At 36.2% G+C, this 16,910-nt stretch overlaps 1 protein-coding gene across 4 annotated transcripts in view; it reads right to left on the bottom strand.

Annotated features, from left to right (window-relative positions):
• Positions 1-16,910, bottom strand: part of LOC127497179 (thrombospondin type-1 domain-containing protein 7A) — a 139,365-nt gene that overhangs the window by 75,311 nt on the left and 47,144 nt on the right. For all 4 annotated transcript variants that reach the window (XR_007925471.1, XR_007925472.1, XM_051865478.1 and 1 more), the window contains exons 2-4: positions 12,624-13,476; positions 5,453-5,701; positions 1,386-1,567 (exon numbers count right to left, since the gene is read on the bottom strand). Coding sequence is in view for 2 of the 4 variants with exons in the window: in XM_051865478.1 (XP_051721438.1) it covers positions 1,386-1,567; positions 5,453-5,701; positions 12,624-13,476 (1,284 nt within the window). In the remaining 2 variants the exon portion in view is untranslated. The remainder of the gene's footprint in view (positions 1-1,385; positions 1,568-5,452; positions 5,702-12,623; positions 13,477-16,910) is intronic.

Genomic DNA, 16,910 nt, shown 5'->3' with positions numbered 1-16,910 from the left:
ACAAGCATATGTGCATGAGGGTGACGGACAGAGAAGGCAGGGAAAGAAGACGAAGAACATAAGAGATAGATCCATGTACTCTATTCTAGTATTTACATTGTTTTAGTGGTATAAACATTTCTGCAAAGCAACAAATACATCACAAAATTCCATGTTTTTATAGTAATTTTACTAGTGACCTATTTTTTGAAGGACGGATGGAAGGAAGGAAGGTAGGAAAGTCAGAAGGAAGGAATGAAAGAAGGAACAAGGGAAGGAAGGAAGGAAGGAAGGCAGGCAGGCAGGCAGGAAGGAAGGAAATCAATGGAGGAAGGCAGGGAAAGAGAAAGAACATAAGAGATAGATCCATGTACTGTATTCTAGTAATTACATTGTTCTTAGAGGTTAGACAAACATTTTTGCAAAGCAACATGTAAATTACAAAATTTAATGTTTTTATAGTAAATTTTCTAGTGACCTATTTTTTGGAGGGAGGAAGGAAGGAAGGAAAGAAAGAAAGAAAGAAAGAAAGAAAGAAAGAAAGAAAGAAAGAAAGAAAGAAAGAAAGAAAGAAAAACTGGTAAGAAGGAAGGAGGAAAGAAGAAAGGAAGGAAGGTAGGAAGGAAAGATGGTACGAAGGAAGGAAGAAAGAAAGGAATGTAGGAAGGATGGACGGAATGAAGGAAAGACGGTAGGTAGGAAGGAAGGAAAGAAGGAAGGAAGGAAAGACGGTAAGAAGGAAGGAAAGAGAATGAAGGAAGGAAGAAAGAAAGAAAGAAAGAAAGAAAGAAAGAAAGGAAGGAAGGAAGGATGGATGGATGGAAGGAAGGAAGGAAGGAAGGAAGGAAGGAAGGAAGGAAAGACAGTAGGAAGGAAGGAAGGAAGGAAGGAAGGAAGGAAGCAAGCAAGGAAGGAAGGAAGGAAGGAAGGAAGGAAGTCTATAGATTTTTGGCAGCACTTTAGCAAAAGCTTCTCTTCTCATGAAGAACCATTTACATTATCAGCACCATATGAAATTTATGGAATTCCCTTATGGAATCAAATGGAAATTATAAAGATTCTCTAATGGATTCATAAAAACTTAGAAAGATTTGTTCATGGCATCAAATAAAACAAAAATTATTTTCTTTTTTTTTTGCAAAGTAACAAATAAAACACAAAATTGAATGTTATTATAGTAGATGTTTTGCTAGTGATCAATTTTTGGATCAGTCAATCAATCAATATTATTATTATTATTTATCACAGCTCAGGATAGTCAGTTTTCACGGTTTGGGACTGAACACATTCTTGTTGTGCCATCAGCCAATCACAGATTTGTTCAGGTGACTGGCTCAAAAAAAAACCTTTTGCATGTAAAAATGGCATACTTGTGTAATTTTACACTGTCAAATAGAAGCCTGTACCTTGTTTGTCTTTGTTGTTATTGATGTAACTGAGAAGTTCTGCATTGGCCTGGACACAGTACACTTCCCTGCTCTGCACACCTCCACCACACAGTCCAGTCTGATTCCCACGCCGCCGGTCCTGCTGGCTGAGGAGCGCGTCAACGCGACATTCACTCCATTCTGTGGTCCTCCAGGCATAACTAAAATTAACATAAAACACATTAGACAGCCTATTATGTCCTAAATCTGTGCTTTGGGTCACACATACTGTAGCTGTAATAAATCTTCACCAAAAAAAAACAACTTTTGAGTTATGCGTCACTGTCATGTACTGTAGCAAGAGACATTACAAATGATAAACAAAGAGCCTCCAAACAAATGGTTGAATGCTTAAAAAAATGGATCTTGGAAGAGTTTGATAAGACTTGCAGCAGTGTTAAGTAAAGTAAACACTTTACTTAACTTTTAGCAGTTAAGTTCATTTTCAGTAATTGAAATAAAACAGAAATAAAATATAAATATCAGATGAAAAACCTGAATTAAAAAAAAAAATTAATTCAGGAATTTAACTGGAATATAAAAGCATTTGGAAAGGCACACAACAATTGAAATCTCTTCTAAACATACAGTATTATACTGTAACTAGGCTCTTTCATAATCTGAGAAGCAGAAGACTTCAGAATCTCAGTTCGACCTCTATTTAATACTATTGCTGTCTTGGAGAAAGAAATTGAGATATTAAACAGATGTCATTTGTGGTTTCTCTTTCCTACTTTCGTAATAGTGCGAAACAGAACTGCAAAACATTATCTTTTCGAGCTACCTATTCACAATACGTGGGAGACTCAGAAAGCGCTGTGTGTCCTGTGACGATGTGCCAGTGTGGGCCATCTGTAAGAGAACGAGATTAGAGCAGCGTCACCGAGCTCTTAAGATCACTTCCATTTGTCAGTGCATTTCTCTTGGCTCGGGACCACAGACCAGCCCGATCCGTCTCACCCCGTTTCCATATGCTCATGTGCTGACTCTCATTGGCACTGCCGCTCACGCAGAGCAGGGGTCAACCGCCTCCCGACAGGGCCTCCTGCTCCACGCCGGCATTTCTCCATTAAGAGCATGAAAGCATTACAGTTGGCCATGCTGAGAAGTGACTGCTGTTTTTAGTGCTTGTTTCATGTACATGCCCGTAGGATAGGAAAATCCCACATGAGATCTATTTAATATCTCAATTGCGTCTCCTTGACGGCAAAGATTAAATTGATTGCAAATTAGCTTAAAATAATATTATTCAGTTACACAATTCTCCTGCTTCTCAGATTCTCCTCCAGAGAAAAAGACTATATTCCTCTAGAGAACTGTGCTCAGATTTGCCAAGATGCCAAAGTCAAAGATTTTAATGTGAGCTCAAACATTTCTCATCAAATTCTAACAGACCAAATGATCTGTGCTTCTATTCACATTCATTCTCAACCCAAGCTCATTGGAAAAATGTGCCTGTGGCGACATTTCTGCATAATGATGTTATGGGCGAATTCCAATCAGAAGTGAGCATCCCTATGAAGAGCACTTGAAGTGGGGACTTTGGAGGGAGCAGGGCACTTGCGTGTCATAATTGAACAATGAAAGGCAACGTAATTTCCTCATTATCTTCAACTGAAATGCTACCATGACAATGCAGCGTGGCATCCATCACATCATTAGATGTGCTTTTGCATTATATATGCGTGTGTGAATGCATTCCTCTCTTTAGCCGTCTCTTCTTTGGACGCTGCATGTTGTTATACACTGCCCGGCCAAAAAAAAAGTCTGTTTGGATTTTTAATAGGCAAATACTTAAGAGTCTATGGATGGATCATTATTACAGTGATTATTATTTTTCTAGCATGTTATATGTTTGGCAACGGTTCTTTTAACCCTAAAAGATGGAGTGTGTAGCTTTTCATTTCTTAAACAACCATGTATTAAGACGTATCATGGCCATATTCCAGGATGACAATGTCAAGATTCATCAGGCTCAAATTGTGAAAGAATTGTTGGGAGGGAGCATGAAGAATCATTTTCACACATGAATTGGCACTGACCTTAACCTCAATGTAAGTTTTTGGGATGTGCTGGAGGAGACTTTACAGAGTGCTCACCTCTTGCATTGTCAATACAAGATCTTGACCAAAAAATGATGCAACTCTCGATGGAAATAAATGTTATGATGTTATTTCCATCGAGAGGTGCATCAATTTTTGGTCAAGATCTTGTATTGACAATGCAAGAGGTGAGCACTCTGTAAAGTCTCCTCCAGCACATCCCAACGACTTTCAATGAAATGAAGGTCTGGGCTCAGAGGTGCCAATTCATGTGTGAAAATGATTCTTCATGCTCTCTGAACCATTCTTTCACAATTTTAACCCTGGTGAATCTGACATTGTCATCCTTGAATATGGCCATGATGTGTCTTTCTACATTAAGAAATGAAAAGCGACACACTCCATCTTTAAGGGTTAAAAGAACCGTTGCCAAACATATAACATGCTAGAAACACAATAAACATAATAATCACTGTAATAATGATACATCCATAGATTCTTAAGTATTTGCCTATTAAAATCTAAACAGTGACTTTTTTTTTTTTTTGTTGGCCGGGCAGTGTTTCTAACATATGAAGAGTTCAGATGCAAAAGCTGTTAAACGCCACCTCAATCAAAAAAAAGATAATGAGATTTAGCGAATGCTCTCTACACATATTATACGTTCATCAATTTTGAAATGTTCAGAAATGTTGCCACAGGCATGTTTTGCAACAAGTCTGGGTTGCAAACGTGAGATAAAAATGCATTTTCTGAAGCGGCCGAGCCATTTTTGCTTGCTTCAACAAGTCTTTGAGTTCTTTTATCATGCTCATGTCAGAGAGCGCTGCATCACAAGTGCACTGCTGTACCAGGTGAGCTACTGAGTAAGTTGACTACGTTAGAAAAGCCATACATATGGAGCTGGTTATGTGATGCCAACGTCAAAATGTATTCATTTACAAATCATGCACTGGTAAAAGTATATATCATAATTTGTGTGAATAAGAATACAAGTTATTGGTGTTTTTCTGCCACTCGTGTTCATTCCAGCTGTAAACTGCAGTGAATTGTATAAAAGGTTTTCAGAGTTTTGCAAAAATGTACGCCAATAATTGTCTCATTTGTTACTACTCTGATTTCTCCGAAGGAGAAACCTCGTGAAACTTCAATGACAGACTAGGAACCACATTAAATCTTTTTGAGCTACGAAATAGCAACTCTAGCAACAATGTTTCTTTTTTGTTGACACATAATGAGATATGACAAGATGACATCAATTTGTTGCCGTATATCACATCATATCATCACTCCAATGATGCGATGCATTTTCACAGACACAAAACCATCTAAATGAAAACCTTTGATCCCAAGCAGTGATAGGAGAGTACACTGATGCTGGCTGTCATGTCTAAATAAGGAAGTGTTATATCTGCAATTCAAAAGCACTCATACTGACTGTTGCATACAGATATCACAGGATCAACAATATGGATTTTTTTCCTGCTGACCCTGTTGAGCCAGGAGTACTAGCAGTTTTTTACATGCCCTGCCAACGTTTTTACTGGCCCGCGGCAGTAATGAATAACAAAATAGCATATAAATGTTTTTATATCAGTCCATCTCTGCATATGCTTTAAGTTTCTAGCAAAAGTTGACAAGTTGTGTGTGTGTGTGGGGAGGGGGTGTAAAAAAGCTAGTCGACTAACTGCTTTTGCTGGAGACTGCAGACATATGCAAAGATGGACAGGTGCAAAACATTATACACTGACAGCTATTATTGTAAATCCACTGAATTATGCGTTGTCAACAGTCTGTAATGAAAACTGAGGAGAAAAAAATAGTATGAGATCTATGGTGTCACATCACTTCTTACAGAATACAGTATCATCGCTCAATTATGTATATACACTATCGTTCAAAAGTTTGGGGTTAGTAACATTTTTAAAGTGTTGTATACAGGGAAAAGGACTATAAAATAAAGTGCTACCGAGAACACAGTACTAGCATGTCCATTGTACTTACGCAGCGCAGGGTGGCACCCCGTTTCCTTCAGGTTCACAGGTCTGACTTTCCTCCAGGTTGGGGCATTCGGACCCTCCTCCAGTAGGAAGCCGTAGCAGCTGTCTGCTGCGGGAGCGTGTGCCCTGAGGAACACTGGGGTCCGAGCAGGTCTTGGTGCAGGAGCCCCACATGCTCCATTCACTGACCACACAGTCTTTAGGCATCAGGCAGGACTGGTAAGTCTCCGGAAGACTCCAGTGGGGACACTGGCTGATACAGGACAGAGGGGTAGAAAGACTGGTCAGTCAAAATGATAAGATAATAATTATTTTACAGTTAAGAAGTACACATTTCAATGCAATTAAAACCTTTATACTCAAATTAGAAAAAAAAAAAGAAATATTTGTTTCGTAGAAATAGAATAAATCTTTTTATGAACTCTTTTATGAGTGATATGAGAATTAAAAAGTCCTGAACCCCTGATATCATCACTGTACAATAGTTCCACAACAGCACTTTATCTTTCAATACTTTAATAGCATGTTTTTGTTAACTTAACTTAACTCAGTTTGCAGTTGAACAGCTTTTGTAACTTTCAGTGGCCTGTAACTTAATGCTGAGCAGTGTAAATGCAGCAATTTCTCCTGGTCTCTTATTTTCTCAGTAAGCAATGCAGCTGACGAGCTATTACAGCTAATTACAGGCTGCTTCCTTTCCAGCGTAGCTTCATTTAGCAACCGCTCATTTAGGTGCCGCGGCTGCCAAACTCACCTCAGGGCAGCACGGACTCTTAAACACATAAACTTCAAAGCTGGCACTGTTTTCCACCCACTTTAAACCCAGATTAAGATGTCTCGAAATCATTTAAAAATCTGGCAACATAATGACACCATATTGCAGCACAATAACTTCCTGAGGTATAAAGCCGATAGTAGCCGTAGGTAAACTGTATTTGGCAGAAATGGAGAGTATGCCAGTCTGTGGCTGGAATAGCGATTGTGTGCTATAAAATAAACAAGGCTACTGTCAAAATTGTGACTAGGGTTGGGCAAAAATGTATTAATAATTAATTAACAAGGAAGAATGATAGTTAATAAGTTTAATCTCTATTCACCAATTCAACAATAATGCCTGAAATTATGGAAGCTTGTTTTCGCCACTAAATAAAAAAATAAAAAAGGTAACTGTGACTTTTTTTCTCAGAATTGCAAGATTTAAACTCGCAATTGCGAGTTATAAAGTCAGAATTGTGAGATATAAACTCGTAATTGCATCTTATAAAGTTAGAATTGTGAGATATAAACTCGCAATTCTGAGGAAAAAAAGTCACAATTAACTTTTTTTTTAATTTTTTATTCTGACTTTATAACATGCAATTCTGACTTTATATTTCACAATTCTGACTTTATATCACGCAATTCTGACTTTGTAACTCACAATTCTGACGTTATATCAAGCAATTCTGACTTTATATCACACAATTCTGATGTTATATCAAGCAATTCTGACTTTATATCACACAATTCTGACGTTATATCAAGCAATTCTGACTTTATATCACACAATTCTGACTTTATATCACACAATTCTGACTTTATATCACACAATTCTGACTTTATACCTCGTAATTCTGACTTTATAACTCCCAATTCTGACTTTATAACTCGTAATTCTGACTTTATAACTCGCAATTCTGACTTTATATCACGCAATTCTGACTTTATATCACGCAATTCTGACTTTATATCACAATTCTGACTTTATATCACACAATTCTGACTTTATATCACAATTCTGACTTTATAACTCGTAATTCTGACTATATAACTCCCAATTCTGACTTTATAACTCGTAATTCTGACTTTATAACTCCCAATTCTGACTTTATAACTCGCAATTCTGACTTTATATCACAATTCTGACTTTATAACTCGTAATTCTGACTTTATAACTCCCAATTCTGACTTTGTAACTCACAATTCTGACGTTATATCAAGCAATTCTGACTTTATATCACACAATTCTGATGTTATATCAAGCAATTCTGACTTTATATCACACAATTCTGACGTTATATCAAGCAATTCTGACTTTATATCACACAATTCTGACTTTATATCACACAATTCTGACTTTATAACTCGTAATTCTGACTTTATAACTCCCAATTCTGACTTTATAACTCGTAATTCTGACTTTATAACTCGCAATTCTGACTTTATATCACGCAATTCTGACTTTATATCACGCAATTCTGACTTTATATCACAATTCTGACTTTATATCACACAATTCTGACTTTATATCACAATTCTGACTTTATAACTCGTAATTCTGACTATATAACTCCCAATTCTGACTTTATAACTCGCAATTCTGACTTTATATCACAATTCTGACTTTATAACTCGTAATTCTGACTTTATAACTCCCAATTCTGACTTTGTAACTCACAATTCTGACGTTATATCAAGCAATTCTGACTTTATATCACAATTCTGACTTTATAACTCGTAATTCTGACTATATAACTCCCAATTCTGACTTTATAACTCGTAATTCTGACTTTATAACTCCCAATTCTGACTATATAACTCCCAATTCTGACTTTATATCAAGCAATTCTGACTTTATATCACACAATTCTGATGTTATATCAAGCAATTCTGACTTTATATCACACAATTCTGACGTTATATCAAGCAATTCTGACTTTATAACTCGTAATTCTGACTTTATAACTCCCAATTCTGACTTTATAACTCGTAATTCTGACTTTATAACTCGCAATTCTGACTTTATATCACGCAATTCTGACTTTATATCACGCAATTCTGACTTTATATCACAATTCTGACTTTATATCACACAATTCTGACTTTATATCACAATTCTGACTTTATAACTCGTAATTCTGACTATATAACTCCCAATTCTGACTTTATAACTCGTAATTCTGACTTTATAACTCCCAATTCTGACTATATAACTCCCAATTCTGACTTTATAACTCGTAATTCTGACTTTATAACTCCCAATTCTGACTTTATAACTCCCAATTCTGACTTTATAACTCGTAATTCTGACTTTATAATTTGCAAATCTGACTTTATATCACACAATTCTGACTTTATATCATGCAATTCGGACTTTATAACTCGCAATTGTGACTTTATATCTCGTAATTCTAAGGAAGAAGTCAGAATTGTGAGATAAAAAGTCACAATTACCTTTTTTATTTTTTATTTCATGGTGAAAACAAGCTTCCATATGAAATAAACAGCCTAAATAGGTTGATAAAATATAGTTATATTCTACAACTTTTAATTGTTATAATATAAGAAATACAGCACACAGAGACTTCTGATCTGAGAATATTTTTGAGTAATGATGCAAATGAATCACTGAATCAGTCTCGAATCATCTCTGAAATTGACAGTTTGAACTGATGAACGGAAATGAATCAAACAACACCATGTCTGCTAAAGAAGTTCAAATTAATAAAGCTTGCAAACCATTTTATCTTCATAAATGTATAACAAGATATTCAACAAGAAAAAGAGGGCTGTATTCGAGTTTTCTTGAGCGTCAAATTGGTATCAATCAAACTGTGTTGATCTGCTAAAATGCGCATTGCTGCACTTCCCAATATTACTAACATGCATTGTTTATAAACACAGGGTAGCACATTTTTGGTGAGCTGTTGTTTATAGCTTGTTGATGGAATGAGGACACCATCATTTCCATTTAAATGAGAATGATGTTTCTCCTTTAATGTAAGAATAACTCAATTGTGGGAATACAGGAGAACCTCGGTGCAGCAGCAGGAGTATTATGAAGAAGTCCATCAAATCCTAAATAAAATTTGCAGGAAATTCTAAATTGAACAATGCGAGTGTATGCATAACATATTGGCAACATTGAGCAAAGGTATATGATGTACAGTCTTAGAGTGTTTGTGTAAAGTCACACACACAAAGAGCTAGTACAACACATGAGATGTATTGCAAGATATTACACCAAGAACGGTTGTGTTTACTATACTGACAAAAGCAATGTAATGAATTGCTTTATCCTCGATGTTGGCTATTCAGTTGTTTCCGTAAACTTAACATTACCTGGAGAAACCTCAGGCTGGAACACTCTGAATGTTTTTCTTTCAACTCTTCCCTTGTTCCTGAGCTTGAACAAATATCAAAGGCCAAACACTGTACGCCTGAGATACACAACCTATAAGGCTGCACCAAAACTTTTTAAATAACTACAAAACTCTTGAACATTTAATACTCGGTTGAAAGTGCTGGCATAGACTCCTGCCGTGTCACACAATCTGCTGCTGGGGAATATACAGTTGTCATTTCCACAGTTGAAAATAGACATCAAGCGTGGGAGTGCTTTGACAGCACAGCGGAGACCCAGACGAGTCACGCAGCCATCATCCTCTTACTGTCAGCGGCTGACGGAGTGCTGAAATACGCCGGAATCCCGAGTTTTAGGACTCATTTAACTGCTATTAGCCAGAGAACTATTAGCACTACAACAAAAGAGATGCAGCTCAAGAGAAAGTGATGCGTAATGGATTCCCTTTTCATGTAGACATAAAAATGACCTGTGCTTGCTTAATATTAATGGACATGCTGTAGATTGAGAGAGCCTCAAGCATAAAATAAGCACATAAGTTGCTTATAAGAATCGACCACCCTTATTAGACACCATATAAAAATTGATGTCAGGGACAATGACATAAGAGTGTGTCCATGGAAAACTAAATTGTGGTGTAACCATCAAATAATATTTTCTAACACCTTGGATACAGGTGAGTATGAAAATATCTATAATATAAATATCTATTCAAATCTAATCAAACAATTATCCATTAATTATTAAAAAAAACATTTAGAAAATAAATAAAAAATAATTAATATTAATTAATATCAAATCAATTATATTGAGTTGCACCACAAGACATTTTACAACATGAACTAATGAATAAAATATTTAAATAAATATTAATAATTAAGAAATTGCAAACATGTTCATCATAGAAAATGTGTTTTGTGCTAAGTCATTGTACAAATTGCATTTTTAATGTATTCTGAATACATTAATATGAATGACAATTATTATTATTAATATTAATAATTAAAATAAGGTATTAATACACTGTAAAACAGAACAGTGAACTTAATTAAATGAAATGAGTTTGTTTCACTCAAATAATAATGAAAGGTCATTGTACTTAATAGAAAAAAGTTGCGTAAACTCAAAAGTTGATTGTATTAAGCTGAACTTAATATGATTGAGTTGCAGCAGATTTCTAATTCCCAGCATGCGTTGTGTCTGTATAAGGAAAATAAATGTTGCAATTAAGTGTTATTTTGTGTGTTTCTGCACAAGATTAACATAGGGAGACATGAGTTAGTGTTTAATGTTGTGTTATGTTGGGATTTAGAGGGGGTTCTGTTATGTTAGTTTTGTAGGGTTACCATTGTGATGAAGAGTAAAGCCTGTGGTTAGGTTGAGGATGGGCTGCAAAACTTTTAAGACCATATCATTAAGATTTGGGGGAGTCCCACCATGAGACATTTTACAACCTGAACTAATGAAAAATATTTTAAAAAATGAATATAAATAATTCAGAAATTAAAAACATGCTCATCATAAAAGAATTATTGTACAAATTAAACATTACATGTTTTTTTAATAAATGAATATTAATGTTGTTCAATTAGTTATTTATTAATTAAATTATATTAACTTTATTTATTTATTATAATCAAGTTTTTGAGGAGTTACACCACAATATATTTACAATCAATTAAAGAATCAATTAAATATATTTACAATATATAAAAAATTCAGTAATTCAGAAATAATAAAAAAATTCACCAAAAGTCATTCATTGTACGAATTGCATTATAATGTTTTTTTTCTTTTATTTACCAATAAATAGGGCATAAAATATCATAAAGTTGTTGACCCATGAGCAAAAAGTGAGGCAGTTAATTTTACTGCATTCCCTGACTGCATTAACTTAACTCTTATATACCAAATTGTCAGTTTTTCAGACAATTTATATATATATATATATATATATATATATAGGTCATTGTCAAAAGGTTTTTAAAAGTGTAAAAAAAAACATAATGGAGATATAACTAATTTTAAAGTTTTATTAAGTGTTAACAATGAGATTATGTGGTTTTTATAATCAATTAACAGCTTTTGTCATTTTTTACAAGATGGACAAAATTTGTCACCAAAAAAGTCATTCGGTTTAACCAAAATTTCGGTTTTACAGAATGACAACTTTAGTTATACCGAATGACGATATTTTCAAACAATGCTAACAAGCTGATATCTAGCTAGCTAGCAAAAGGACAATCAAAAATGTTATATTTAGTACAAGTTTTTAAAATATTACAACATTTTCCATGTTTTATAACGGTTGTACCAAATGACTTGGGACATGCCTATGAGCAAGTGAAAACATGAATTTTTCAAACAGTTAAGAGAGAGTTAGTTACTTCGCTTCATGACCATGTGGTCCTTTGCAGGTGTCTGAATGATGTCACATCCTGTCACATGATACTGACTGCATGACTTTGATCCAAAATGGTCCCTTTATATTGGTTACTCCGAATGACGTCAATGAAATTCAATTTTCCGGACATTATTTCTCATAACAAAGCAATGACTTCTACACATAATTTTAATACTATTTTGCACTATGTTGATATATGATGATATAAAATCATGCCAGAATAAAAAAATATACATTTATTACATTTTCACAAATGAAATGGCTGTATTTGCCTTTGGATGGTTAAACCGAATGACCTTTTGATACTTCAAAATCTTTACAATACTTTTATATGTAGCAAAATATCATTAAAACCTTTTGGATTCAATAAAAGAGATCTAGTTTTACTACCTTACATACTTTGGATGTCATATCTTTGTTTTTTATTATTATTAAGGCCTTTGGACAAAAAAAAAAAAAAAAAATACCCGTCACGTCATTGACCCATATATAGAAAAAAATATTAAAAAATTGGGTTACTTGGTCATTTCCTTACTTTACGATCAAATGGTACTGAACGGATTGCACTTCAATCCCACACAACCTCATTTTTATTCATGTCAAAATGAGTCTACTAGATCTTTAATTCTAATGGGAAAAGTCACTAACCTGAGTGATACCGTACTTCCATTCCGATGTACACAAACCACTTGCCGAGACTGGTAGCCTACTTCGATATTCCAGAGGTCGTTCTCTAGTCGATTCAGCCTGTTGCGGTTCCTTTTGTTCTTGATAAGCTCACGCATCTCCGGGTCTCTGTTTCCTTTCCTCTCTTTGCCTTTCCGCCGCCGGGCTTGGCGTATAGTGCGTGCGGGGGCGGCAGAGGAGGTCGGCTCCGGTGGTGGTGGTGGTAAAGAAGGCAGCTTGCACTCGCTCCAGCCGCCCACTCTCAGACTGAACACTGTCTCTCTGCCCTCGCAGGCCCTTGGCGCACACGTCTGGAACTCCGTCAGATTGGGGCAAGGAAGCCCACCGAAAAGTGGTGGCGCCACTACGGAGCGGACACGGTTCTGCAGGCCCAGCCCGCAGGTCTTGGAGCACGTGGTCCAGGGGGTGAACTCGGTCACCACACAGTCTTGAGGGCAGGGGATGAGACAGGCCTGTTCCTGCCGGGGTTTGGGCTCAAAGTACTCACAGATGGCGTCGTCGGCCGCCGAGCCATCCGCCCTGAGAGCACAGTTCACCTCCCGCGTCTGGATGCCCTCTTCGCCCTGCAAGCAAACACCTGTGCGGCCAGTCCGCAGTGATATGGGAACGCACTGGTTCCACGCGCCTAGTCGCCAGTCGTACAGGTCCTTGTGCCAGTCGCAGACGCGGAAACAGCTCTGCTGGTTGGCTGGCCGTGTGGCCTGAAGGCAGTTTGTGTGAAGGGTCGTCCAGCCTTCCACATGAGCGCACCACACCGCTCGACTCTGACTCCCGCCTGGACCACACTCGCTGCCCATACATCTTCCCCATGGACCTGAGAAAAACACCATATGAATTAGTGGAAATTATAAAGCAAATGCAACATAATTATGCCACCTCATAATATACCTTTAAAGTCCCCCTGTAGTTAATCATTTTATCCCTTAAAACTCATCTTTGATCACCAAAATTACATTTTTAAAAGTTTTTTTCCTTGAAAAAAAATTCTTCATGCCTTCATGATTTAAAATAGCTTGAATGTAACTCTACACCCTTGCCTCATTTAGTATACATGGTTCTATGAATATGCAAATTAGCCCATCTCCTCTCACTCACACCAGTTCAGAGATCCACTCGTTGATTATCACACATTGACGTGATTGGTCACAAGGTAGTTTGTGACATCAGAAACACCGCCGATTTCAAACCGCATTTTTGAAACTGTCTATAGTTCACTGCAGTTTTAAGGAGAAAATACTCAGTAATGGTGTTGACTTATGAATTTGCACATGGTTTGTCTTAAAGCACATTAAAAACACCACATAGACATATAAACAACATTAAAAGCTTGATTTTAACCACAGGGGGTCTTTAAGATAATGCACTGTGAAGTCGATTTTATATATTCTGTATTATTGTAAATTCTTATTGTAATTTCTGTAATTTATAAATTATTAATGTAAATTCTGTATTTTTTGGTTTTTGAAAGAAGTTTCGGCTACACTATTTTAAGGTGACATAGTTATATTGTACTCAAATAAGTACTGAGTAATATTAATTAACCTCATGTACTTACTATAGAGTTGCAGTTAGGGTTAGGTTTAGGGTTAGTTACTTGTAATTATGCATAATTTACTGTTATTACTAGAGTAAGTACATGTAGTAACGTGTAACTACGTCACCTTAAAATAAAGTGTTAATGAAGTTTCTTATGTTCACTAAGGCAGCATTTATTAGATCAAAAATACTGTAAAAACAGAAATATCGTGAAATATTATAATATAGAAGAACTGTTTTATATTTGAATATATTTTAAATTAATTTATTCCTGTGATCAAAGCTGAATTTTCAGCATCATTACTCCAATCTTCAGTGTCACATGATCCTTCAGAAATCATTCTAATATGCTGATTTGCTGCTCAAGAAACATTTCTGATTATCAGTGTTGAAAACAGTTGCTTAATATTTTTTTGTGGAAATCATACATTTCTTTCAGGATTTTTTCTATTTTTATTTATTCATTCATTTCAATATGCCCATTTACATAAGTAAAAATATTAGGGCTGCAACTAACGATTATTTTGATAATCGATTGGTTGGTTGATTATTTCTTCAATTAAACAGATAAAAAGGCAAATTTTCTTTATTTTATTGACAAAACACACTATTCCACATCCTAATGCTGTCCTTCAAACAAATGTGCCAAATGAATGCTATGAAAACATATATAGTGAATATATCTATCTATGCTATATGCAAAAGAGCTATAAAGCAAAAACAAAGATACCTACATTAAAAGATATATGAAGATAATAATAAAGATAATAAAGAAAAACAAAAACACAAACTCAAGGTTAGCAGATAAGAGGAACACAGACATTCACTCTGGACACATTAACCTGTTACTGTCATTTTGTTATCCTGTAAATGTAAGAAACGTCTTACATTTATATTAAAGTACACACAGTTATCCCTTTACAGTTACCACTTTCACAAAATGCTTGAAAAACATGACTTTTAAACCCAAATTTTAAGTCCAACAACAGATATTTCAGCAAAATGGATATTTATTTCACTGAATATTAATTGTCTCCCTCTCTAATGCGTCTGTTTGATTTCAGTAAAGTTTGAAGTTTAACACAGACTGTCAGGACGAGCCTTCATGCAAAATGGAATTTGTAACACTTACAGATAAGGATGTAACGGTAAAATTAAAGTTTTGCGCTGAGGAAACTTATCACACATTAAAGTCCCCATGAAATCAAAATTTAAGTTTTTTAGCTTTCAGTATGAATATGTTAGCCTTATGGTGCGTTCACACCAGACGCGAATGAAGCGTTAAGCGTGAGTGATTTACATGTTAAGTCAATGCAAAGACGCAAATAGACATCCTGCGGCACGATTTGCGTGAATGAGGCAGCGCGAATGACGTGGCGCGAATAGAGCATTTCAGGCGTTTGACGTGCGTAACGCGTGATTCGCGCGAGTTGAAATATCTGAACTTTGCCGAAAATTCGCGCCGCGGTGACCAATCAGGAGCTTGCTCTAGTAGTGACGTGATTACGACGTAGTGAGAGGAGGCAGAAAACCGAAACAACAATGGAGGACAAAATCATCGTCGCTGTACGATACATCTTCATAGAAACAGAAATAAAAAGGATCTTGCTTGGAAGAAAGTGAGTGAGGAGGTCGGACAATCTGGTAAGTTGTAAAAAACGCTCTTTATTCAATTTGAGCTATATATATATAAATATTGAGTTAGCTAAAGCCGGTAAATTGAGCTTATTCGCCATATTTTACAACTACTTTCCCGCTGACGAGTTGATGTGTTTATTCAGAGGAAGTGTGCAGAAACGAGACGCCTGGCATAAGCCCCTCTCATGACGCAAATTTGCGTCTGTTGTGAATTTCACGCGCGAAAGCGAGTAAACTCAAATTGTTCAAGCATCCAACTACGCGCGAATAGCGCGATTTATTCACGCAAGTCGCGTCTGGTGTGAACGCCCCATTAGAGTTATGAATAAGCTGGTGTGTTCCAAAACAATGACAAAATTCGCATTTAAGAGACATAAGCATTCAAAACTTACAGTATTAGTCTCTCACTTCCGCTAAAACGGATCACGGATTTTCATGACATCACATCGCACTTCAGCTTCTCATCAAATCTTCTGTCCAATCAAATGCTCTCTAGAATCTGAAGTCCCGCCCCCTCCTACACTCTTACAGACACTGAAGCTGCGGCCGAAATCGGTCATTTGTTCACATTTACTAGTTTCTACATGGTAAAGTGCACTATATAGGGGTTAGGGAACGATTCAGACAGTGTAAATATGCTTTTCATTGACGCGAATGAAGTCCGTTTTCGCGTTAGTATAGTGTAAACCGACGCAGCGCGTGCACAGTCTGCTATGGCCCAGGGACACGAGAGCACAGAGCGGATCATATCCGTGAGTCGGCTCAGACCACGAAAGGTATCGGACCCATTTAAATTCTGCACAGAATGCTGTAAAGTGATATAGAGGAGATTAGTAGGATAAACGGATAGATATTAAAAGGAAACAGAGGTTTTACTGAGTTTAACAGCTCTGGCCGAGCTGTGATATAAACGAAACGCTATTGGCTATTTTAAAAAAAAGGGGCGGGGCTGTTCGATATATCGCCCTGTCTTCCTGTTTCAGTTGAAATTACGTCAACATATTGAATAATGCTGCGCGTTCCAAGACACTTCAGCGGGCCTTTAAACAGCACACGCAACTGTCAAAGCGCCTG

Source organism: Ctenopharyngodon idella, chromosome 16 (genome assembly GCF_019924925.1).
Source record: "Ctenopharyngodon idella isolate HZGC_01 chromosome 16, HZGC01, whole genome shotgun sequence".
NCBI lineage: Eukaryota > Metazoa > Chordata > Actinopteri > Cypriniformes > Xenocyprididae > Ctenopharyngodon > Ctenopharyngodon idella.
This window is presented reverse-complemented; position numbering and strand designations above follow the sequence as displayed.